The 27,359-nt window shown below is 38.4% G+C and overlaps 1 protein-coding gene across 1 annotated transcript in view; it reads left to right on the top strand.

Moving 5' to 3' along the window:
• The window catches only part of LOC140463584 (poly [ADP-ribose] polymerase tankyrase-2), a 69,922-nt gene extending 44,518 nt beyond the window's left edge, over nt 1–25,404 (top strand). The window contains exons 17-27 of the mRNA XM_072557779.1: nt 3,204–3,313; nt 8,847–9,035; nt 9,666–9,921; nt 10,964–11,046; nt 11,694–11,814; nt 12,778–12,875; nt 12,966–13,040; nt 13,133–13,238; nt 21,970–22,156; nt 23,276–23,432; nt 24,693–25,404. Of these exons, the coding sequence (XP_072413880.1) occupies nt 3,204–3,313; nt 8,847–9,035; nt 9,666–9,921; nt 10,964–11,046; nt 11,694–11,814; nt 12,778–12,875; nt 12,966–13,040; nt 13,133–13,238; nt 21,970–22,156; nt 23,276–23,432; nt 24,693–24,752 (1,442 nt within the window). The 3' untranslated portion in view covers nt 24,753–25,404. The remainder of the gene's footprint in view (nt 1–3,203; nt 3,314–8,846; nt 9,036–9,665; nt 9,922–10,963; nt 11,047–11,693; nt 11,815–12,777; nt 12,876–12,965; nt 13,041–13,132; nt 13,239–21,969; nt 22,157–23,275; nt 23,433–24,692) is intronic.
• Nucleotides 25,405–27,359: the final 1,955 nt, after the last annotated feature.

Here is a 27,359-nt window from a genome sequence, read left to right as displayed (position 1 = left end):
CTTATCAATGAGTGTAACAATCTTGCCTCTATCCTTTGGTGCAGACCACCACTGACTCCTTTCTAGATATTTGAGTCCCTGAAATGCTGTCACACCAGTTTATCCTTTTTTTTCACTGCATTGGACTAATCCCCAGTCCTTTGCTCTAAGGATCATAAAAGTTCATAATAAAAATGCATACTTGCAAACAAACTTCCAGACATCTTGCTAACAAGCTCAAAAGAACAACTTTATAAATAAAACTAAAATCCATGATTGTCCTTCACGTAAAATACAAAATTTAATTTAATATTATGCAGTCTTTCTACTGACCTGCAGAGAGATGAGCTACTACAAGCAAATTTTAGAGGTTTAGGATAGAAATTTGCAAGCAAGAGTGCAAAGGAGCAATTTCCAGATTAGTGCTGGTGCCATGCATTAGTGGCTATAAAAATCAGAAAATTGAGCAGATGAATATATGGGTGAGAGGGCATTAGGTTTCTGCAACATCGGATGAATTCTGGGGTTGGGGTACTTTTCAGGTTTCACTCGTAGGAGTGGGGCCAATGAACGTGATAGACAGTTTTCTCATGCTTTGGGAATGGTTTAAATTAAATTGACAGAGGAATGGGAACCACGGTGTATAGCCTTAGAAAGGAGAGGCAAGGTGAGCAAAGACCTGGGGGAGGGAGAGAGAGAGAGAGAGAGATACCTAGAGTAAGAAAAAGTAACTTATTAGGTGGTGTTAGACCAAAAAGAAATACAATAAGGTCTAAATTAGGTTTACAATACATGAATATAAGCAGAAATACAAATAAGATTAGTAAGTTAATGCTATAAAGAGCAACGCTTGAATATGATGTAGCAATAATGGAGACTTAGTTCAAAAATAGGCAGGACTGGTTACTAAATAGTTCCAGATGTCAGTTGTACAGGAAAACTAGGTAATCAAAGAAAGACAATATTTAGTGAAGCCAATCTTGTATTGCTGGAGAGAGTGGATGTCCAGGAGGGACCAAGAAACTAATCTGGTTAGAGTTGAACCATTTTGTACTAATCAATATATTTGATATGCACCAATTTGTCTAATATATGTGTAGAGGAAGAAACTTTTTTAAAAAAAATCAAGGTGCAAAAACAATATTGGCAACTTAAGCCATGAATTATAATTCCAGGAACAAAGTGAGACCTGGCATTAAATATGCAAAATCATTGAAGATTGCAGGGCAAATAAAAAGAGAAATTAAAAGGCATACTTTGATCATGTGCTTTTTAAATATTGATGTGCATACAGGAAGACGTTGTGATGAAACTTTCTATGGTAACACTGATTTGGCCCTAAATAGAAGATTGGTCCAGCTGACAGCAAAACCACAAGCTGACTACCTCCACTATTAAAGCTCAGTAGCAGCAGTGTGTACTATCTACAATAGGCACTGCAGAAATTCACTAAGGTCCCTAAACAACACCTTCCAAATCCATGATCATTACCATCGAGAAGGAAAAGGGCTGCAGATACATGAGAATACCACCACCTGCAAGTTCCCTGTCTTGGAGAGATATTGCCATTTCTTCAGTGTCTGGATCAAAATCCTGGACCTCTGTCCCTAATCAAAGAATAGTTGCAGCACAAAGGCCATTTCGCTCATGTTTAAGAGCAATTCAGCTAGTATCACTACTTTGCATTTTTAATACAGACCTCTGCATTTTCTCTAACTCTAACCAGATTCTCTACAGCATATGTACTGCAACAGTTTAAGACGTCCACCACCACCTTCTGAGGGTTGACTATGAATGCTGGCCAAGCTAACAATGCTCACATCCCAAGAGTGATTTTTTTTTAAAAGAAATTCTAGGTGAAGAACTTTCTAAATAGATGTGGCAACTTTAGAGAGTGTAAGGTTGATTTTAAGGTGAAGCAATTCCAATTATGTTGATAGTTTGGAGAAATTTAGGTTGTTAGAGAAGGTTGAGTTGAGAATATACATAGGTGTTCAAAATTATGAAGGGTCTATAAATAAATACGTTGAGAAATTGTTCCCGTTTGCAAAAAAATTTAAGAGCAAGAATATGATTTAATGTTATTGATCAAAGAATCAACAGCGACATAATATTAGCATATTAGCAGATTCAGTCAGAAATTTCATAAGGGAATTTGAGTAAATGTCTGAAGAGAGAATAGACGCCTGTGTTGAAAGTGCAAAGTAATGGAACTAGCCAAGTTGCTCTTGAATGTGGTGAGCTAAATAGCCTCTTTTTGTGGGGCAACTATTCTTTGATGCTAGGTTTCCAGCTGTTTCTGGTTGTATTTGTTAAACCTATAGGTTACTCATCATTTTCATCAAATTTTTCATTTTTTTTTTAGTGAAGTCACTGTAACTATTTTCCAATTAATTCAGGTTCTAGCTAGATATTGCTCATCTTGCCAACTGAACCATGCAGATTTATTCCTGCAATAGTGGGTGCTGCTTAATGGGGTGAAGTATTTGTGCTGGAGAAGCAGTTTTCTTTATATGGGCAGGTGGAGTCTTGCCTGCAATTTTACATTAATTGAAATGATGAATTATGAGCTATGCTATTTTAGCAAATGTAGCATCTCATTTCAATAAGATGTTTGAATATTTCATTGAGATGACATTAAATACAAGAGCAAGAAAATTATCTATTGCATTTATATTTGCCTATTATAAATACTGTTTTCAAAACAATTTTCCATTATACTAACTATCCAGAATGAATGTCATGTCATGATTTTATCCTTCTGACTGGAGTTAATTAGGAGCAAGTATGATTTTTTAGCTTCTTGTGCTAACTGTTCTTAGTGCAGATAACATTGAAGTGACATTTCATAGTTTGGCTTTTAAGTAGAATCAAATTTTTAAAGCACAATTAACAAATAAGTGACTAAACTTATTGGTTTCCTTGCCTATATATCTAAATAAGTGATGTAAAAGTGATGTAGGTGAGGTATAAATATCAAAAATATAAATTAACCATCTAAACTTGGTTACAGTAGTTCTGTATTTGTCAAGTTTTAAACTACTGTGATAAACCTGAAAAATGCATTGTTTTGCCCAAAACTGCAGAAATGATGGGAAAGCTGTAGATTACATCTTGTCTAGTTAACTCATGGAATTTGAATTGCTGTGTTTTATTCTCCATGTGTTGTTACTTTAGAGTGAATCTAAGTTTTCAATTGTCATCCACTTTTGTGTGTCTAACAGCTGGGTACAACAATCTTGAAGTTGCAGAATATCTGCTACAACATGGTGCTGATGTGAATGCTCAAGACAAAGGGGGACTGATTCCTTTACATAATGCTGCTTCATATGGGGTAAGATGAAACACAGTACTGTACTAAATTCACTAGTTTTCCTGGTAATTTTGAAAATAATTAAGTTGATTAAGTTACTGAGCCTGCTAATCTGCTTCAGTGTTTCAGTGCAAAAATTTATAAGTATTCATTTGTGACATTCATATGTTTTATGTAGAATTTTTTTTCTTTGGTTTTGGTTATACTACTTGGTTAAATACTCCATGGGTGGCCAAGCAGTTCAGTTGTGCTGTATTAGCTGTAGCTTCAAATGCATATTGCAAGGTTTGTGAAGGTTTGCAGTGCAAGGTTGTCTGCTATATTGAAGCCTTCCTATTTACATTTTTTTGAAAATACCCAGGAAGTATTGGGTGCATTGCTTTCAATCTTTGAAAATATCCTGGATTCTAAAATGGAAAATAGCACATGGAGTCTTTATATTAAAGGAGAAGGGAGCATGAAATGTGGAAATATCGACCAGTTAGTGTGAAATGAGTAGTAGGGTTTGTTATATGGATGTCACGATGTGACATTTACAAACGTATATGAGCAATAGAGTCAGTGCAGGTCTTGTGAAAGGAAGTCTTGCTGGTGAAAAATTAATTAACAATTTTTTAGAATGTAATGAGCAGGGTAGCTAAAAGGAAATTGATGTTTTTTTTCCTTAAGCTATTTTTAAAGGTAGAACACTTGAGGAAGATATGGAGCTTGTGGGATTGTGGCTAATATATTAATGTTTGTGAGGATTAAGATTAGAAATGATTTGGGGTAACTGCGTCATTTTCATGTTGACAAGTTGTGACTAAATGTTGTAATGGTCAGTGCATGGGGTTGAACTGTTTACACACTCTGTAATTTAGGCGATGCAGTGTATCCAGATTTGCTGATGTGAAAGTACTAGGGAAAGTAAGCTTTGAGGACAACACTATCTGCAAAGGGACATAGACAAGCTAAGCAAGTTGGAAGGAAGGTGGCAGATTATAGTATAATACAGGAAAACATGAAAATATCCACTTTGTTAGAATGAACAGAAAAGCAGAACGTCTTTTAAAAGGTGAGAGACTAGTGAATATTGACATACAGAAATTTATGCTCGGAACAAAATTTCACTATATCTCCGGTAACTTGCCACTTTCGAAGAAGTCGTTGCACCTATTTTGGACTTTACTCATGTTCAACTGATCTTGCTTGTTGTCAGTCTTTGCAGCATAGGAACACAGATCCAGCTTGAGGAGGCAATACAAAGGATCAGCTTTCTCAGAATGACTGAGCAACATGAGACTCAAATTTTCATAGCAGCCATCTTGTCAGCAAGATCTCCATCGCAGTACCTAGAGGGCATACATTGTCACTAGCTATCAATGAAGGGCCACTCCCAATTGTCTGCCTGTCCCTGAATTATGGTCCCTTCTACAGGGAGACATAGCAGTCAATGGAGTGTTAGAAAGGAAACATGAGAGGAGAATGTGATTCCAATTTTGAATGGTAATTATGAGTATAGGATAGGAAATGTTAATGAGGTGAAGTAGTGTACAAGTATTTGCTGTTCAGATAGGAATGATTGGAGATGAAAAGCTGTGTTCATGCCTTGAAATTGGAGGCGCAGGTAGATAGAATAGTGAAGAAGGCATTTGGTATGTTTGCCTCTATAGATCAGTGCATTGAGTATAGCAATTGGGAGTCACGTTGCGGCTGTACAGGACATTGGTTAGATCACTTTTAGAATATTGCATACAATTAAAGTGTCCCTTCCAAAGGAAGGATGTTGTGAAATTTGAAAAGTTCAGGAAAGATTTACAAGGATGTTTCCAAGTTTGGAAGGTTTGAGTTATAGGGAGAGGCTGAAGAAGCTGGGGCTATTTTTCCTTGAATGTCGGAGGCTGAGGGGTGACCTTTTAGTGGTTTAGAAAATCATGAGGGGTATGGATAGCGTGAAAAACAAGGTCTTTTCCCTAGGGTGGGGGAGTCCAAAGCTAAAGGGCAAAGGTTTAGGGTGAGAGGGGAAAGATAAAAGGGACCTGAAGGGCAACAACTTCACGTAGAGGGAGGTGCGTGCGTGGAATGAGCTGCCGAGGAAATGGTGTAGGCTGGTACAAGATTTAAAACTTATCCGGATGGGTACACAAGTAGGAAGGGTTAGAGGGATATGGGCCAAAAGCTGGAAAATGGGACTAGATTTATTTAGGATATTTAGTTGGAATGAATGAGTTGTTTCTGTGCTTTACATAGCTGTGACTCTATACAGCTTAATGCTGGGGAAATAGATGTTGAAGTTGAGTGCCTACAAGTGTTATGCCACTTTCCTTTCATGTCCTTGAGAGATCATAGACCTTTTGGAGGCACAGATTTAAGGGACCACACTTCCGCCAACTTCCCTAGCCACTTCTAACCACACTTGCTGAGTTTGAGAAGCTAGTCTCTCATTTCTTTCCAAAGGAGTTTCACATTATTTTAGCCCCTCAGAAGCCACAGCAGGAGATCTGGGGATGAGTCAGAGACCTAGAGAGCATCCTTTTGTTGATTGCTGAATTTAGTTGATAAAACAAGGCACAGTTCTGTCTTTCTGATTGGTGTGAAGGATACTTTAATTAGAAATCCTTCCTTTGGCACAAACAAGTCGTCATCGCAGAAACCCAGAAGTATGAAGCTAATGCCATAGTTGAGTGAAGGAGCCATGACAAGACTGCATATAGTTCCCAACCTGCTAGCTTCCCACCAATCCTGGTATCACCAACATGCAAAGTAAAACTTCTGCCTCTTGTCACTTCAAATGTGGTGCACCTTGTATGATCTCACTCTGTTTATCACCATTTGGTATCTATTCCCGTTACTAGCCCTGTGAAAATTTGGAGATACTGACCTGCCACTAACTACTATTTCATTGTGTGCCAAGCTGAGAACCACCTAGTCAATGTCAATGTCACTGTTCTCTTCTAAGAAGGTTAAAGAAGAGAAGCTAGAAAATGTACAGCCTATTATTCTATCATCACTTGTGGCGAAGTTAACAAACACTATTATTAGAGGCATAACTGAACATATAAGCAAATACAAGCTGATCGGAGAGAACTGATAGTTGTAATGGCTAAGTTATGTCCGGTGAAACCTGTTGAATTTTTTTGTGGAGGAGACCCAAAGTTGATAGATAAAGGATTGTCTGTAGATGTTATTTATCTGTGCTTGCAGAACATTTAACAAAGTTCCAAATAAGAGAGAAAGCAAAATCAAGCACACTTGAAATTAGAGTTACCCTGTTGGCTTGGACAGGGAATTGATTAGGAGGCAGCAGACAAAAGCAGTAATGTGTAATCCTACTCAGATTGGTGAAATATAGCTAGTGGTTTCCTCAGGGGATCGATATAGGGATTCATATTTTATAAATGACCAGCGTGAAGGAATGGAGGACCTTGAGTTTGGTATTAAGTTGTATAACCTAGTAGATGAAAGCAAAAATGTTAGATTGGAACATTTGAGTATGTAAAAAGTCACTCACTTCTTACTTAAAAATAGATCTAATAATTTGCCAGGCAAAGCTGGGAACTGTCAATGAACAAATGAAATATACACATCACTAAGTTAGTTGGTGGTGCAAATAATTAATACCCCAGAGGGGCTGGAATACACATAAATGGGAATTGTTTAATTTGTACAGCTGCTTATGCCTAATTTGGGTATGATTTTCAGGGAAGATATATTGACCTTGAAAAGGTTGCACTGCCAGTTAAACAGAATCGTACCAGGGCTTTAAGGCAAAATTATGACACAGGTTGTTTCAGCTGTATCATAATTGAATTCCTCGATTATAAATATAACTGAAGGTTCAAATCATTAATGGATTTTGATCAGATTGACAGAGTCCAGGATAAGGGGACATGATCTTGAGGTACAGGGGTAATTTTGAGAAGTACTATTTCACAAAAAAGGTCATGGAAGTCTGAAACAAGTTCCAAAAAGCTCTTGAAGGTAGGTCAGTCAAAAGTTTCAAAAGGTTGCTTTTCTTCGCTAAGGATATTGAGAGTTAAATTACCATTGTTGGTAAGTAGATTTGAGAAGCAAATGAGCCATGATCAAACTTGCTTTACTATTTAGTTGGAAGAGCTGAGTTTCTACAATTGTGCAAACATGGAGTCTCATACATTTCTTCCAGTGAAAAAGAGATTTGTGCAATGGTCTGAGAAGAGGACGTGTTGTACAAAAGTTCAAGCCCAGTGTGGTTTTGTCAGCAAATTTTGACAATTGTGCATCAGAAAAATTGTGACCATCAATGATGATGTGTTAATGCTTGGCATTTATGCATCTAGAGCTATAAAGATAATTGTGTTTAGTTAATACTCAGATGTATTGGCCCAGATTTTCTAATGACCAGTTAGTAATTTCTGCAGATAGATGGTTTGGTTCTGCTGCACTTAGTTATCCAGAAATGTTCAACAGTTGAAAACCTAGCATAACTCCTTGGTAACTTTTTAAACCGACTTTCCCGCTGCCTCACCCCTTGACCTTGCCTTAATTCCTAAACCCACCCCATCCCCTTCCTACAGCCCTAAAAATTGCCAGTTATACCTGCCCTTCCCTTCGTAGGATTTCGGGCCTGGGCCCCAGTGTTCCCCCTGTCCTGAAACATTCCGTCAATTCCCTGGTTCCCTTTCAACTTGCACCATTGCACCCTACCTTCACACTTGACTTACGTACTTCATATAAAGCTACTTTGGCTGTTATTGTGATGTTGGACATTTAAATCTAATAATAATACGACTAACTGCTGTGAAAAGGAGGTATGGTTTGCCTTCCACAACTATCCTGCATTACAAGGGATCTGTAAGGTTTGCATTCCCCATTTCTGAAGGATCCCTCGTCAGAATCCACTTTCCAAAATGTGAAGCTCACTGTTAATGTTAAAACCCAAAGTGCCAATCTGAGTGTGTTTGCCACTCTATGACAAATCCATCTCATATTATTAACTTCTTTAATTATTAATGGTTGGAAAGAAATAAAAAGTAACATTATTAAATCTCTAATTTGGGGTTCTCTCATCAATTTTTTTTTCCTTGCTTGGTGTTGACCTGGGCAAAAATGTTGACAGTAAGATACCAAAATACAAGAGTGTAATTCTATTGGGAGAGAAATCTAATCCAACAAAGATGAATATGATTGCTTAAAAATGGGAATCCAGTAAATAATTAAAGTTAGGTGAGCCAACCTAAAATCATTGTTTTATTCCAGCACTCAGGAGTTGTTCTTCTGGGACTGTTCAATTAGTTACTCTGAATGTATTATAAATATCCATTAATTGAAGTAAGGTATTAAGTGGAGCTACTTTATAGATCATGGACATTAAAAGTGGCAAGTGTGGTGATCATGTATATCTGTTGTTTGGAATTTGATACCCTGAAATAATTTTCTGTGCGCTGTTCTTGATGGAGTCTTTCTTTATGTAGAGCTTTCATACTTGGTGTTGTCTATTGTAGGTAATGTGAATGTCTATCAAGTACATGCACTATTTTATTTTACTTTAATTTTGAACAAAGCTGTAACTAACATGCTTTTTGTTTTCTTCCAGCATGTAGATGTAGCAGCAATGTTAATAAAATATAATGCTTGCGTCAATGCAACAGACAAATGGGCTTTTACTCCCCTTCATGAAGCAGCCCAGAAAGGACGGACGCAACTGTGTGCGCTATTGCTAGCACATGGAGCTGACCCCACAATGAAAAATCAGGAAGGGCAAACTCCGTTAGACCTAGTCACTGTAAGTATTCAATTAAGGTAAAGGTTTTTTAACATATTTCATAATTCTTGTGATGTGATCATTTTATAAATTGTCATTTATAAATGAAAGTGAATAAAAATGAAATAATTAGATATTTACATTGTTTTGTGGATAAAGCAGAGTATTACAGTTTTTTTTTTCTTGACAAGCTGGATCTGCATGAAAGTCTTAATTCAGACAATTTGTGCACATGATATCAGTACAATTGTATCTTCCTACTAATCTTAGAACAATGATGCAATAACACACTGGAAAAGAATTTTTTTTGACTTAAAAAGAAATGACCATTACTATTTCATTGTGTAATTTAATGATATCCACCTAACATTTTAAGTTTTATTTTAACATCATACCGCAGAAAGGTGTTTTCAATATATTCTTTAACAATTATACCTTGATTTGCAATTATTCATCAGGGTAAGACTAATTTCCTAGAAGAGTTTTCTTGAAATGACTTTGTCCCTTTCACTTGTTTGAAGATATGAATTTATTGCTGTAACCAATTATAGCCCTCTTTATCAAAGTCTGAGCTTTAAGCTGGGGCAGTTTGTCATTTCAATTGAAGAATAGTTTGAACTGATGTTTCTTGTAAATTGCCAACACCCACAGGCAGATGATGTCCGAGCCTTGCTGATTGCTGCGATGCCTCCTTCTGCGCTGCCATCTTGCTACAAGCCTCAAGCTGTTGTCATCAATGCATCCCAACCAAATAGATCTGCAACCTCTTCACTGCCCTCTGTTCCATCAACTCCAGCAAACCTGTCTGCTGCAAATAGCCTTGACAACCTTAAAACTAGTTTCTCTGAACAGACTTCCAGTACCAATGTGTGTGGTGCAGAAGGAATTGCTAGTTTAGAAAAAAAAGGTAAAGAAATTTCATTCTAATAAATTTAATTTTAAGTAATTAATATGATCTTGCACAATGCATCATGTTTGTAGAGCTGTTTCACATTTGAATTTTAAGAACTACTAATAGATATTGTTTGTATAAAAATATTAACATCTGTGTTGAACTTCTTGATACTAACCTTTTTTCCTTTTGAATTTAATTTTAAAAAAGTCTTTAGTACTTTGGAACTCTTAATGTCCAGGCTTCCTGTTGTCATGACCTATTTTCCTGTCAACTATAGTGTGTGATAATAAATGGTACTTCCTATCAAGAAAATACTTTAGGAGATTGTTTAGAAAAGTTCTCCCAACACTGAAAATGGGTGAATATTTTCTAATGCAGTTAAGTGGGGAACATGAGTTTCAGATCATTATTCCTCATTGTAAAATGTGTTTTTCTTTTATTTCCATGCCTGGCCCCTTTAAATCATTTTGATCAGCTGCACAATTCAAAAGGTGTGGTGTGATTTATGCACAGGCAGGGCTGGAACTTTTGTGGCCATGCAGCAACCAAAAAAAAATCTTTAGCAACATTGGTTGTTTTACAAATTTGAGGACCTGATGTAAATGTTGTGATTCTGTTCGCCGAGCTGGGAATTTGTGTTGCAGACGTTTCGTCCCCTGTCTAGGTGACATCGGTGCTTTGTCCGCTGCAGTGGCCTGTATATTGGGTCCAGGTCGATGTGCTTATTGATCGAATCTGTGGATGAGTGCCAAATATACCGGCCACTGCAGCAAACAGCTGGAACTGACAACCGGAAGCGGCAGATACAAATCATTATAAATGCCAGAGGAAACATCACAGAAGCGCTTCACAGGAGGCTCCCAAGCACCGAGGATGCCACCTAGACAGGGGACGAAACATCTGCAACACAAATTCCCAGCTCGGCGAACAGAACCACAACAACGAGCACCCGAGCTACAAATCTTCTCTCAAACTTTGAACCTGATGTAAATATTTGAAAAAAAATGCTTACTTTGACATTTATGATTGGGTGTTTTTTTCTCCTCTGTTTCAGTTCCAGGAATAGATATGACTATTAATCAGTTTTTGAGGAATTTGAGCCTTGAAGATCTATGTGAAATATTTGAAAGAGAACAGGTAAACTGTGCCATTATTTATTTTCTCATCACTTTGTATCCATTTCTCTTGTAAGTGTGGTTTTTTTTCCCCTCCAGATTTGGAGTTAGTGTATTTTCCCATTTTAAAACGTGGTAATTGAATCGGATTTGGCACAGGCCCATTTAAAAAAAAAACTTGCCTGCATAAACCAGACTAATATTTTTGAACTTTCACCAACTGTATGGTGGTTTAATTTTCATTGTGCAGTACACTCAGGCTGTTCAAGAATCAACAATCTTGAAACCTTGCACTACAAAACTGCAGATTTTTATCTTTAATTTTACCAGCCATCGGAGATTAGAATTCATATCATTTACGTTGTTAGTCTTGGCAGTGGAACTTGCATCAGTTCTAATACCTCAATTGAATGTTTAATTTCTGCCCTCCATCTAAGAGACATAGAATTATAAGCATGGAAACAGACTCTTCGGTCCAACTTGTCAGTTATCCTAAACTGATCTAGTCCCATTTGCCTCTTGATTTCTAATTGGATGATGTATTTTGGGACCAGTTGATTTCAGATTGTGCTGTTTTAAATAGTTTAGTCTGGTATTGCTATTAAATTGATAGCTGCAGCTTGTAAAAGCACTCATCGAGGTGTGGTTGTGATTCTTATTTTGTTGTAGATCACATTAGATGTATTGGTTGAAATGGGACATAAAGAGCTCAAAGAAATTGGAATAAGTGCTTATGGCCACAGGCATAAAATCATTAAAAGAGTTGAACATTTAATAGCTGGGCAGCAAGGTAAAGTATTTATTTCTACCATATTCATGAGAAAAATAGTATTGCTTCAGTTATTAAGATAACTCACTTAAGTTCCTGATATGTAAATTCAATAATGTACATGCTTTTAATTTTCCAGGAAAATATGAAATTGACTGTCACCTTTCAAAAGACTTGTCATTAATTTTTACATACCCAAAACTGGCAATTGCTTGGGCAATGGTAGATTGAAGCATTTACAAAAACAAATGATTATGTGCAAACAAACTGAGCACTACTTTTAACCCTTCCTACTGTTCATTGTTTGAATTTTGCTGCTATTTTGCATTTAATCCATATCTAATTTTAAAAGTATTACAAAAATAAAATGTGTGTAGAGAATGCAAGACACTTTTAACTTGTGCTCCCACCTCTTCTCCTTGCATAACATGATCACTATATTCTAATATATATTCTTTAGATTGTTTTAGTTATGTTATTGTTTATGCTACTTGTATTCTATTAAAAATGTTGAAAAAAATAGATATTATTATGATCCAACATTAATCAGCAAATTCTATAGAAACTAATTCGAGTTATCCACTAAATTTGAATTAAGCTTCGTGAGCCCACTTTGAATGTGTTTAAGTGATGGAAGCCTTCTTTGACATTCTATCAAGCAATACTTGGTTGGCAACAGCCTGCAAACAATATTCAGTTCAAGTTCCACTTGGGCCAATCCAACTCCAGACCTCATTACAGCCATAGTCCAAACCTGGACAAAAGGGCTGAATTCCAGAGGTCAGATGAGAATGTCTGCGCTTGAAATATATGAAAGGCATCATTGTGAGAATTTTTTTTGGAAAAATTAATTTAAGACAAATTGTGCCAAGTGGCATTGAATTAAAGGGAATAGGCTGCAATATTAGGAGGAATTAAGTTTGAAGTCAAAATTCAAATGCAAAAAACATCAAAAGTAATGAATTCCTTTTCTTTATAAAACAGGCATCAACCCATATCTAACTTTAAACACTTCCAGCAGTGGTACAATTCTGATTGATTTGCTACCAGAAGATAAGGAATTCCAATCTGTTGAGGAAGAGGTGATCATGCATTTTTATATGCCAATAAAAATATGCAGTGTGCTTTATTCACAGTGCCTTTCTTGGTTAAATGTTATGAATGTTTTACAGATGCAGAGTACAGTGAGAGAACACCGGGATGGTGGTCATGCTGGAGGAGTCTTTAATAAATATAGCTTATTGAAGGTACTATGTTTTGTAATTGTATTTTTCCTCTCATTTTAATTTTTGCCATAATGTCAAATTGGAATTGGTAACACACCGGAATATGATTTCAGATTCAAAGGGTATGTAACAAAAGACTCTGGGAGAGATATACACACAGAAGGAAAGAAGTGTCGGAAGAAAATCACAACCATTCAAATGAAAGAATGCTGTTTCATGGTAAGCAATGAATACCAAAATCTCATGAAGTACTTTATATACTCATCTAAAGTTGAATTTTTAGACTTTTCAAAGGTTCAATTTATAGGGTTGACTAATACACGGATCCGAGTTTTGAGGGGCTGAAATTCATGCTGCAGTTCGAAATATGTATTATTAGCAGAGGTCTATTTGATCACATGACTAATCCCGGGTTAAAAAAACACACTGAATTATGGTAAAGGTAGTTACTGGATAAAAACAAGAGAAACCAAAATGGATTACCTGTAGGAAATTTCATTTATAATGGTACAAAAATTTAACATGTCAAAGATTCATTGTAATCCTGCAAAATCACACTGTTCAACATCGTCATGGACTGGTATAATGGCACACTTGAAATGAAACATTTATTAAATTCTGAATGTGTAAGCATCTTGAACACTCCTGCCAAATTCTTCCATTTTCCTCCCATTTACTCTTATATATTATGAACCTCAGCAATGTTAACAAATTTTTTTAAAGAATTAAAGATATATGTCGTTAATATATCTCACTTTTATTCAGATATAGTGGCACATTTAAAATTAATTTTTTAACGATATTAACTTTTGGTTGTATTGTGAACAAAGTGCGGTAAGTACCGATAGACTTTGACTTAGTATCGGTCTGAATCAATCAATGAATGAATCAATCAAAATGTGCTGTAGTAAAACCAAATGGACTAAGTAGAGTTGTGAATGAATGAATGGAGATGCAATATAGTAAACAGAGCGATGAGTAGAGTTACTGGTATGAATGAATGAATACAATTTCATTTAAGTGGGTTAATGTGAGGTTTATAATGCGATATAATAGGGTTGACCTTTACATGAGATATACGGAAAATACAAAATTTTTAGGCCAAGAATAAGGGGTCAACGTTTACATGAGATCGACTTGTGCACAAGTATATACGGTGCATTTAACTTGAGGTCACATTTTTATGTTCTCCTTTCTCTCTATAGTTTGTCCCCTTTTAAAAATATTTTCTGTTTCTCCAAACGAAGTATTTTATATTTCTCCACAAGAAAGTCAAAATCCGTATGGAAATGTATGGGACCCTATCTCTCTAGCTTTAATTGCTGTATATAACCTCTGATCCTCATATCATTGTTTTACTTTAAAGTAATGCTATTGTTATTCAGCACAACTTAAAACAAATGTTTGATATTCCAAAAAGCAAAAAAAGGTAGGTGTTGGAAATCTGAAACATAACAAAGTACTGGAAATATTCAGTTAGCCAGGCAGAATCTGTGAAAAGGGAAACACACAACTTTTCAGATTGATGTAAATCTTTTCTCGCCCATAAGTTGCCTGAATTGCTATTTTTGGTATTATTGGTTCATAATGCTTTAAATTGTATCAGTCAGCATATCCTCTTCGCAAGTTCTTTTAATAAAATGTAGCTTTCTTTTCAATTTTCAAAAATTATTTGTACTTAAGCAAGTTCAGTATTCCAAAGTCACATTTTGAGTACATGCATATGTTGAATCAATTTGTGATGAGCAAAGTGCATTTTTTTTTATACACAATACTCCAGATTTTGTGCGCATTTCGATCACGTGGTCCTGACAACATTTCATGATTTAATACTTTTTCTATGTTCACTGATTTCTTGCAACACTTGTAAGTACTGATGATAAATCATTTACAATCCATTTGAAATGTGGTCTCACAAAATATGTTGATGAATGGAATTTTCCTAGAAAAATATCTTTACATTTGTGCAAATCTTTCAGATTCTACAAAGAGATTAATATCAAATTAATCCATTGTCCTCATTGAAATGACTCTGAATTGCAGTCTGCATCAACTGTCATTTGGTAGATTTAGAGCTGACAGCAATAATAAATGTGTTTATATTACATCATCACCGCAATAAAATGCCCACGATGTTTTATGGGTGAAGGTTTGACCTTGAGCCACAAGCATTACATCAGGGCACTTGACAAAAAGACTAGGTCAAAGATACAAGGTTTCTTAATACCTGTAGATGAAATACAAAGTAGGAAGTTGTGGGGAGGGTATTACATAGAACATAGAAGAATACAGCGCAGTACAGGCCCTTCGGCCCTCGATGTTGCGCCGATCAAAGCCCACCTAACCTACACTAACCCACTATCCTCCATATACCTATCCAATACCCGCTTAAATACCCATAAAGAGGGAGAGTCCACCACTGCTACTGGCAGGGCATTCCATGAACTTACGACTCGCTGAGTGAAGAACCTACCCCTAACATCAGTCCTATATCTACCCCCCCCTTAATTTAAAGCTATGCCCCCTTGTAATAGCTGACTCCATACGTGGAAAAAGGTTCTCACTGTCAACCCTATCTAATCCCCTAATCATCTTGTACACCTCTATCAAGTCACCCCTAAACCTTCTTTTCTCCAATGAAAACAACTCCAAGTGCCTCAGCCTTTCCTCATAGGATCTTCCTACCATACCAGGCAACATCCTGGTAAACTTCCTCTGCACCCGTTCCAGTGCCTCCAAATCCTTCCTATAGTATGGCAACCAAAACTGCACACAATATTCCAGATGCGGCCGCACCAGAGTCTTATACAACTGCAGCATGACCTCAGGACTCCGGAACTCAATTCCTCTACCAATAAAAGCCAGTACGCTATATGCCTTCTTCGCTGCACTATTTACCTGGGTGGCAACTTTCAGAGATCTGTGTACATGGACACCAAGATCCCTCTGCTCTTCCACACTACCAAGTATCCGACCATTAGCCCAGTACCCCATCTTTTTGTTACTCTTACCAAAGTGAATCACCTAACACTTAGCTACATTGAACTCCATTTGCCACCTTTCTGACCAGCTCTGCAGCTTCTCTATATCCCGCTGTAACCTGCCACATCCCTCCTCACTGTCTACAACTCCTCCGACTTTCGTATCATCCGCAAACTTGCTCACCCAACCTTCTAACCCTTCCTCCAGGTCATTTATAAAAATGACAAACAGCAATGGTCCCAAAACAGATCCTTGCGGAACACCGCTCGTGACGGCACTCCAAGATGAACCTTTGCCATCAACTACTACCCTCTGTCGTCTTCCAGCCAGCCAATTCCTAATCTAAACCTCCAACTCACCCTCAATGCCATATCTCTGTATTTTCTGCAGTAGCCTACCATGGGGGACCTTATCAAACGCCTTACTAAAATCCATATATACCACATCTACCGCTTTCCCCTCATCTACCTCCTTAGTCACCTTCTCAAAGAATTCAATAAGGTTTGTGAGGCACGACCTGCCCTTCACAAAACCATGCTGACTATCCTTGATCACATTATTCTTATCCAGATGTGCATAAATCCTATCCCTTACAATTCTCTCTAAGACTTTGCCCACAACAGAAGTGAGACTCACTGGCCTATAGTTACTAGGATTATCCTTACTCCCCTTTTTGAACAAGGGAACCACGTTTGCTAGCCTCCAGTCCTCTGGCACTACTCCTGTAGACAAAGAGGACTCAAAAATCAAGGCCAATGGCTCTGTAATCTCCTCCCTTGCTTCCCAGAGAATCCTAGGATAAATGCCATCAGGCCCAGGGGACTTATCTATTTTCACCCTTGCCAGAATTTCCAACACCTCTTCTCTACATATCTCAAAGCCATCCATTCTACTTATTCGTGCCTCAGTATTCATATCGACAACAATGTCCTGTTCCTGAGTGAATACTGACGAAAAGTATTCATTCAGTGCCTCCCCAATCTCTTCAGCCTCCACACGCAACTTCCCATTACTATCCTTGATTGGACCTATTCCTACCCTAGTCGTTCTTTTATTCCTGACATACCTATAGAAAGCCTTAGGGTTTTCCCTAATCCTACCAACTAAGGACCTTTCATGTCCCCTCCTTGCTGCTCTTAGCTCTCTCTTCAGGTCCTTCCGGGCTACCTTATAACTCTCAATCGCCCCTATTGAACCTTCACGCCTCATCTTTACAAAGGCCGCCCTCTTCCATTTAACAAGGGATTCCAATTCCTTATTAAACCACGGCTCCCTCACAAGACCCTTTCCTCCCTGCCTGATAGGTACGTACTTATCAAGGACACTCAATAGTTGCTCCTTGAACAAGTTCCACATATCAACTATGCTCTTGCCTTGGAATCTACTTTTCCAATCCACACATCCTAAGTCATGCCTCACCGCATCATAATTTCCTTGCCCCCAGCTATAACTCTTGCCCTGTAGTACACACTTATCCCTCTCCATCACTAGAGTAAAAATCACTGAATTGTGGTCACTGTCCCCAAAGTGCTCACCTACCTCTAGTTCTAATACCTGGCCTGGTTCGTTACCCAGAACCAAATCCAGTATGGCCTCACCTCTTGTTGGCTTATCTACATATTGTGTCAGGAAACTCTCCTGCACACATTGGACAAACACTGACCCATCTAACGAACTTGAGCTATAGCTTTCCCAATCAATATCAGGAAAGTTAAAGTCCCCCATAACAACCATCCTATTACTGTCACTCTTCTCCTGAATCATCTTCGCAATCCTTTCTTCAACGATTCTAGGACTATTAGGAGGCCTGTAAAAGACTCCTAACAGGGTGACCTAACCTCAACCCAAACTACCTCAGATGGCAAATCTTCGTCCATCTTCCTTTCCACCGCTGTAATACTATCTTTGACAAGCAAAGCCACCCCACCCCCCCCTCTTTTACCCCCACCTCTGACCCTACTAAAACATTTAAACCCTGGAACCTGCAACAGCCAATCCTGTCCCTGTTCTAGCCATGTCTCCGTAATAGCCACAACATCGAAGTCCCAGGTACCAACCCACGCTGCAAGTTCACCTACCTTATTTCGTATACTTCTGGCATTAAAGTATACACACTTCAAGCCACTCTTCTGTTTACAGGCACCCTCCTTTAAGATTGATGCCATATTCCTAACCTCCCTACACTCCAGGTCCTGCACCCTAAAGCTACAGTCTGGGTTCCCATGACCCTGCAGAGTTAGTTTAAACCCCCCCCAAGAGCACTAGCAAACCTCCCCCCAAGGATACTGGTGCCCCTCAGGTTCAGGTGCAGACCATCCTGTTTATAGAGGTCCCACCTTCCCCAGAAAGAACCCCAGTTATCCAAGTACCGAAATCCCTCCCTCCTGCACCATCCCTGTAACTGTTCTCTCTCCCTATTCCTCGACGTGGCACGGGTAACAAACCAGAGACAACAACTCTGTTCATTCTAACTCTGAGCTTCCAACCTAGCTCCCTAAAAGCCTGTCTAACATCCTCAGCACTCCTCCTACCTATGTCATTGGTGCCAATATGGACCACGACTTCAGGCTGCTCCCCCTCGCCCTTAAGGACCCGGAAAACACGATCAGAGACATCACGTACCCTTGCACCTGGGAGGCAACATACCAAACGTGAGTCTCTCTCGTTCCCACAAAACCGCCTATCTGTGCCCCGAACTATCGAGTCCCCAATTATTATTGCTCTGCTCTTCTCCACCCTTCCCTTCTGAGTAGCGGGGACAGGCTCCGTGCCAGAGGCCTGAGCCCCGTCACTTACCCCTGGTAAGTCGTCCCCCCCACAAGTATCCAAAACGGTATACTTGTTCTTGAGGGGAACGGCCGTAGGGGGTCCCTGCACTGGCTGCTTCCTCCCAATCCCCCTCACTGTCACCCATCTATCTGCCATCTTTGGAGTTACTACTTCCCTATAGCTCCGATCTATGACCCCCTCTGCTTCCCGAATGATCCGAAGTTCATCCAACTCCAGCTCCAGTTCCCTAACACGGTCTTGGAGGAGCTGGAGATGGGTGCACTTCCTGCAAGTGTAATCAGCAGGGACGTCCATGGCATCCCTCACCTCATACATGTTGCAGGAGGAACATTGCACTGCCTTCACTGCCATCCCTCTAAAGCTAACCTTTATTTTAAAACAAAACTGGGTCTAAAGAATACAACAAGCAAAATTCATATTCTAGAGCCAGGAACCTAGACAGCTGAATACAAGGCCACCTATAGTGAACCATTTGCAATTCCAAAAACACAAGAGTCAGCATGGTGGCTCAGTAGTTAGCACCGCTGCCTCATGCTGCCAGGAACCTGGCTTTGATTCCAGTCTCGCCTGACTGTGTCTGTGTGGAGTTTGCATATTCTCCCCATGTCTGCATGGGTTTCCTTTTGGTATTCCAGTTTCCACCCACAGTCCATAGTTGTGCAGGTTATGTTGATTGGCCATGTCAAATTCCCTATAGTGTCCAGGGATGTGCAAGTTAGGTGGATTAGCCATGGGAAATGCAGGGTTACAAGGATAGGGTAGGGGGGTGATTCTGGGTGGGATGTTCTTCAGAGTCCAGTGTAGACTTGGGCCAAATGGCCTGTTTCCACTTGAATCCTATGGGAGGGAAAAAAAATCAGAATTAGAGGTCCACAGATATTGCAGAGGGTACTGGGGTTGGAGAGGTTCACGGACGGAGGAATACCGTACAGCGAGTTGAAAGCAAGGGTGAAAATCTTAAAATCAAAACATTATTTGACTGGGAGCCATTGTAGTTGGCCAGTGAGCACAAATATGATCAGGAAATGAGACGTGGTGCTATTGAAAACGCGCACACTGTAGGTTTTAATAACTTTATTTGTTGTCTATCCCTAATTTCCCTCGTACTGAGTGCTGTGATAGGCCATTTAAGAGTCAACCACATTGTTGTGGCTCTGGAGTCATATGCAAACCAAACCAGGTAAGGACAACAGATTTCCTTTCCTAAAGGGATTTAGTGAACCAGGTGGTTTTCTTTAAAAGTCAACAATAGTTACACGGTAGTCATTTAGTTAGCTTTTAATTCAAAATTTTATTGAATCCCCAAATCTCACTATCTGCCATGGTGGGATTCAGAACTTGGAGGGGCTCAAACATACATCATTGGTATTTTCCAGAAATAATGGGGAGCACAGAAATGGAAGCAGCAATCAACTTTCTGGTGAAATTGGTTAAGAATGTCACCAAGCTGGTGTGGTCTCAATCTTTTGGATGGCAGCATAGTGTTGGAGGAGATGGTGTCGTCAGTTATGTCAAAGGCTGCAGGCAGCTTGGGAAGGTAGGTGAAAGTGAGGACCGCAGATGCTGGAGATCAGAGTTGAGAGTGTGGTGCTGGAAGAGCACATCAGGTCAGGCAGCATCAGGAGCAGGAGGATCAACGTTACAGGCAAAAGCTGAAACTTTTCAGGAAAACTCTCAGGTTGAGAAGCTAATGAAGAGTGGTTTACTTTTGTCACTGTCACATTGAATGCCATGTGTGACTTAGGTAAGAGCTTTCTCAGTACTGTGAATAGAGTGGTAATCTAATTGAAGGGATTCTCATATGGAGTTTTGGGAGTAATGATGTGGAGTCATTAGTCACATCAGCTGAATCTCCCTCCATGGCAATTAGGTTGGAACTGATGTATAAGTAGTAGGTTTAATTTGTGATGCTGATAGCTTAAATTAATATGGTGTTGCTGTTTTCCTTCATGATTGCAGTCATTGTCAGAGCTGGTTGTGGGTTCAAGTCACAATGACTTGGCCATGTAATATAGATTAACACTTCATTCAGTTAGTGAGGAATTGATAACCTAGTCAGTTACAATCTTTGGCTGTTGCTTTTGAACTGAATCAGTATCTAGCATTTCGGGGATTTAAAATATCCCTTTGTTCTAAGAAATGCAAGTGTTCCCTTTCATTAGCCTGGCCACATTCCATTATTGAATGCGTAATATTTTTTTAAAAATTAATTTGCTCCCTTGTTTCAGTGCAGTGTGTGTTGCTTTGCTATATATATAAATTAGCTGCTATATTTCCACAATACGATAGCGACCACACCCCTCAAGAACTTCTCTGTTGAGCATTTGAGACATCTGCCTGGAAGGTAATGAGAAGAATAATGAATGATAACTTTTTCTTTCGTTTTTTTGACGTCTGGCTTGTGGGGCGTTTTGCTGTGGGGTGATAAAGTTACCTTGACTGGCAACTTTTTTGATTCACTGACAACCCTCTAGGATCCAAGATCTCTTTGGGCCTTGCATCAAACATATCGAAGGACTACTGTGAATGCCCAGTGCTGCATGTCTTCTGGGATTTCCTACCCTGCCTAATACTAAGTACTTTTGGGCAGTTATAGGGATTGGCGAAAGTTCATTCTCAAAATGCTTTTCCTAATCATCTTGACATCAGCACCATGCTAAAAAGCCTTTTCTTTCCTTTTTTTTCGCTCAGTAAACATGAGCAGTTGCTGCTTCGCTGATTTTAAAGTGCTTCTTTATTTTTCTTTGCTTGACATACTATATACTTAAAATAACCTACAAAATGAAACCAGCAAACTTCATGTACAACCCAATACGCTTTTATCTTGTATACTGATAGTTGAATTCCTGACTCCTATAGTTTAGTATACTCATGGTTTTCTCCAAACTCGACTGTGCAATAGTATAATTTGCAATAAATGTTTTTGGCAGAAGTTAATTTTTGATGTTTCTGAAACCATACATATTTACTTACAATATAACACTAATTCTGTAGCTGTTGGCATCTAATATATTGTATGAATTCCTTCCTTATTTAAAAAAAAGTATGATTCTAGAATTGTCTCTCATTACATTCGTTTGAAAGATAATGATCAGAAGATTCTTGGTATAATTGTTTCTCTATGGAGTTTATAACAGATTCTGATATGAATTGTAAATGGAATTTTTGTCCTCAATAGGTTCCCCCTTTGTAAATGCTATAATTCACAAAGGTTTTGATGAAAGGCATGCTTACATTGGTGGAATGTTTGGAGCCGGCATATACTTTGCTGAAAATTCGTCTAAAAGTAACCAGTATGTCTACGGAATAGGTGGTGGTACTGGCTGTCCGATACATAAAGATAGGTCATGTTACATTTGTCATAGGTAAGGTCCATTATCTCTGTTTTCACATTTCCACTTGATAGAATGATCTTGGGCACTTAATGAATTAGTTTGTGTTACGCAATCTTGAGTATACAAATATCAGGTACTACCAGGATTTTGATTTGGAAAACTAATTTATTATGTGGTTATTAATCCTATATTTATTTTGCTACTCTTGATTTCATTAGTGGTTTAAATGTTCCTCCCCATTAACCAAAGATCACATTGAAACAAAAGTTAATGTGTGACTAGTATTGACTGTTACCACTGTATGGATGTGGCTAACTTCACTCCTCCTCTTCCTCCTCTCTCCCTCTCCTACCCCTACCAAATAAAGTGAACTGCAGTAATTCAGAGGTGACTTACCATCCTTATGAGAGCAATTAAAGAAGAGCAGTAAGTGCTGATTTAGCCAGCAATGCCCTCATCACATGATGAAAGTTTTTTAAAAATTAAAGACTCCTGTTAAGTCTAAAGTTAAATGTTGACAAATCAGTATCGCCAACGATGCTGTGCCACCTTGTTTGATTGGAGGTTGCATTCATCTATAAACTTTTGGGTGAAAGGTCTGTCTGCTCTCTTAGCATGCAGAATATCCTACAGTAACATTTTGACAACAGGGGAGTTATTTCCATTGTTCTTGCCTAATATATATATGTATTATATGTATATCATGATCACAACTAATGCGTGAGCCTTATATGCACAAGTTTGCTGCCACATTTCCTACATTGCAAATTTGACTATATTTTGAAAGTTGGTTGCAAAATGCTTTCGATATTTTCTTGGTGAAAGATGCTTTGTAAAGGCAAGTCTTCTCTTAATTCAGAGGGCAAAACAGCATTTCACACATTTCCCAGCTAGGAATTAGCAAAATGCTTAGTCTGTGATACTTTGTATTTTTTTTTCCCTCTAAGTACAATTTTCTGCAATATTCACCTATTGGGTGAATACCTGTTTAAAAGTCATGAGTATGAAGGTCCACCATTTTCCAATTATCTACTGTTTTAACTTGATTTCATAAATATGAAGTGATACAATATTTGGAAATAATTTCCATTATTTATGTGAAGTGGCTGTTTATAATTCATTTTGGTTTGTTCTCCTTACATTTACCAGACAAATGGTATTCTGCCGAGTTACACTAGGCAAGTCATTTTTGCAGTTCAGTGCAATGAAGATGGCTCATGCCCCTCCTGGTCATCATTCTGTTACTGGCCGACCTAGCGTGAATGGATTAGCATTGGCTGAATATGTCATTTATAGAGGTGAACAGGTGCGTTTAAGACGTACTTGTATTTTTGTGAACTGTATTTCCCTATCATAACATTATTTTCGGTTAGATTTAGTTTAATTAGATATCCACTTTTGGGAATGGGGCAGAGAAGGGAAGCTAGGCTTGATTCAAGAATGTGCAGTAATGTATTATGAATTATTTGGAGGAGCTGGTGTTGGACTGTGGTGGACAAAGTTTAAAAATCACAACACGAGCTTATAGTCCAACTGGGTAATTTGGAGGCACTAGCTTTTGAGCACTGCTTCTTCATCAGATGGTTGTGAAGCAGAATCATAAGACAGAGAATTTATGGTAAAGGGTCCTCACAGATGAGGAAACAGTTGGGGTGGCACGGTGGCTCAGTGCTTAGCACTGCTGCCTCACAGCACTCAGGTCCCAGGCTTGATTCTGGCCTCAGGAAACTGTGTGGAGTTTGCACATTCTCCCTTTGTCTGCGTGGGTTTCCTTCAGGTGCTTTGGTTTCCTCCCACAGTCCAAAGATGTGCAGGTTAGGTGAATTGGCCATGCTAAACTGCCCATAGTGTTAGGTACATTAGTCAGAAGGAAATGTGAGTTACTCTTCGGAGGGTGGGCCGAAGGGCCTGTTTCCACACTGTAGGGATTCTAATCTTTAAAAAATCTGATGAAGAAGCAGTGCTTCAAAAGCCGATGCCTCCAAGTAACCCAGTTAGACTATAACCTGGCATTGTGTGATTTTTAACATTTATTATGAAGCAAGCATAAATTAAGAGAAAATGAAAAAAAATTAATGGAGGATATCGCAACTATGTAGCTCTAATCCTCCGAGCGAATTTGCCTCCAATTTGCTTCAGATTCATTTGAGACTTTGACATGATGTCTCTAATATATGCATTTGTCCATAAGTCCAAGTCTCTAACCTAAGGGAAACAGCTTGTCTACGAGAATTCAGCAAACGTAAATTGAATTGTTTTCTTGGAATGATACTAACTATAATCTTATGAAATGAATATAATATTAAAATTTTAAATATTACATTTCTTTAGGGTGTAGGCTTATGCTTTAAATATAAATCCAGAAACTTGCTTTCCTGCTCCTGGCAGCTTTTTATTCTTGTTTGCATGTAATTAGGGTTATTAGATTTCTTGAGGTATTTTTTATTCCTGCATGTGTTTGATCCTGTGAAACCTATTTAAAATTCGAAATGTTAACCATGATCACTTTTAATAGTTTATGCTAAAGCTTTAAAATTAATTTCAGATTTATTTTTTCTTCTACCAGGCTTACCCAGAATATTTGATAACGTATCAAATTGTGAAACCAGAGAATTCAGCTGATTGATACAGAAGTGTGCATATGATCAGATTTGGTACTTATGGAGGATATCCTGCACATTGGATCCAATGCACATGTTTTATCAGTGAAAATGTTACATTGATTTTTAAATTGTGTATTCCACATTGCTTTAAATAGTGTCCAAACTAAATAGCTTCTGAAATTTGCCTTCCCATGTTGCAGCAGAATCCATTCCAAAAGAAAGTCTGTATTTTCTGTTAGTAAATTAATGTAGGTAGCTGAAATAATTGTATTGATACACCAGAATACTGATTTTTGTTTTGTCAATATAAATCATGGTAAAGTACGGTCTCTATGGAATCTAGAAAAGGATAACTGCTGCTCCACATAAGTGTACTGTGACATGTTTTTATTGTAAAACTGTTGTAAATAAGAATTTTGTACTAGCTCAGTAACTTATTTACACTTTTATTCTTAAAATGAAATGGCACCTATAGTTAAGTCATCATCGACTTGCTTGAAGGTATCAGCGTTCTGGCAAACAAGGTTTTTCTTAAACGAAACCAAAACAAACGTCTACTGGGCAAGGGCTGCTATGAAGTAGCAATTTTAACAAATTGTCACACCATTCAGGACATTTGTGAAGTTGACTATTTATTCAACGGATATGTGAAATAAAGAGCCATGATTGATTCTATGTGTGTGTATATCTTTATGTTGGATTGATTTACTGTTTCACTTGAGTAAAATAAGTCTTGATTGAGGTTTGTTGATATCCTAGGATTTGTACCTCAGTTGAAGTAGTCTTTGTACTATTGTTTAACAAAATCATAGTTTAGTCAATCAAACTTATTCATTAAAAATTATTTTTACCTAAAAACGCTACCACACCTAGATTTTTGCTTTCCAGATGCTTACTGCTGGTCATGTGATCTGTGTGAAACATTTGGACAGTTCTGTGCATTATTTCCCACAATTTTTTAAAGATCTATTTCTACCCAATCCTTTGGTGCATAATTTCCATAAAGCTGTCAATGTGTTACAGCTTGATCCATGTCATGACCCACTTGAGAAAGTGTGCTGATGCTCTATCATCACTACACTTGAGCTCATCACAAAATCAGGATCCTCAATTTTCCTCTGATCAGCTCAAGCTACCAGAAAACACTGATCAGGTTTCTGTACTTGAGATGCTACTATTTATTACACTTAAATCATTTCTAACCACAGAAAAACAAAAAACGAATTTATCATCTTCACTCTAATTTAAACTCTACCCTTTCCTAAAACCCTGCACATATGTAGACAGACATTGAGAAACAAAAATAAAATTATGGGTGGAGGCAAGAAAGTTCCAGAGGCCTCAATGAGATGTTGCTTTGCATTTTCCACATCCTTATGATCTCCAATCTTCTTTTCTGATCCTTTTAATTCTTTACTGCAGTTCTGGAGCATTTGGCACACTTAATTGTTCAATTGCTGGTTATTGGCAATAGCTTATGGACAAATGGTGAATGAGAATGCGTAGCTAATTTCAAAATTCTTCTCGATAAGTGAATTCTGGTGTATTGTTGCACTCTGTTTCCTAGGCAAGTGAGCAGACTAGCAAGGAGTTGTCATGTTGAGTTTTCCTGAACCACACAACTGCTTCTGTTTGGAAAAATCACTCAACAGCATGTCCTTGACAGCTGCCCTAGGCAGGTGCCTGCAGTGATGAGTCCAGCAAATCCTCCCCCACTGTTTGAGCCAAGCAACAATGTAATTGCAACTCACATTGAGTTCTAGTAACTTGTTTTAAAATGGCAACATCTCCTTCCATGGTTTTCTTGAAGTGATATCCACTTCCCATTTTGATCCATAATCCAAAATAATGAAAAATTAAAGGACGTGGTCCTTGCATACACAAATACAGCATTTCTTCATGAATTTGTCATCTATTCCTTATTCTATTTCCTTAAAACCTTACATTTAAAAATGAACAGTCATATGCTTATTAGAGACTGTTCAAATGTCATTCTCATTGTTTGTGATGCAAAATGTTGCCTTTTAATGTCCTGTTTACCTGTGTCATGTAAAGTTACCAAGGTCCCAGAGAAATGGAAACAACTAGTGAGTTTAATCTGAGGGTCACTTCTTTTCTACGCCGGGGAGACCAAGTGTAAACTTAGGGAACGGTTTGCCAGTCATCTCAGCTGCGCCTGCAAGGGCCAACTGGACATCCCAGTCACTGCCCATTTGAATTCCCCTTCCTGACATGACCGTCCTTGACCTCCTCCATTGCCACAACAAACCAAACCACAAATTTGAGGAACAACACCTCATCTGTCTGGGCAGCCTACAGCCCAGATGACTCAACATTGAGTTCTCCAATTTCAAATAGCCTCCCTTCCCAGCCCTTCCTCCTCTTCACTCCTCCCAGCCCCGTAGTAGATTCATTCCTCCCCTTGTCCAACCAAGTCGTACCCTCTACCTGTCTTCACATATCCCCACTTCACCACGCTGCCTCCATCACCTCCTTTATTTGCAGTTCCCCTTACACACACCCCCAACCCTGAAGAAGGGTTACACCTGAAGCATCGACGTCTCCATCTCCTGATGCTGCCTGCCTTGCTCTGTTCTTCCAGCATTCTGCACGTGTACCTTTGATTCCAG

This window comes from Chiloscyllium punctatum, chromosome 38 (genome assembly GCF_047496795.1).
Source record: "Chiloscyllium punctatum isolate Juve2018m chromosome 38, sChiPun1.3, whole genome shotgun sequence".
Lineage (NCBI taxonomy): Eukaryota > Metazoa > Chordata > Chondrichthyes > Orectolobiformes > Hemiscylliidae > Chiloscyllium > Chiloscyllium punctatum.
The sequence above is the reverse complement of the archived record's forward strand: the minus strand, read 5'-3'. Positions and strand labels throughout refer to the sequence as shown.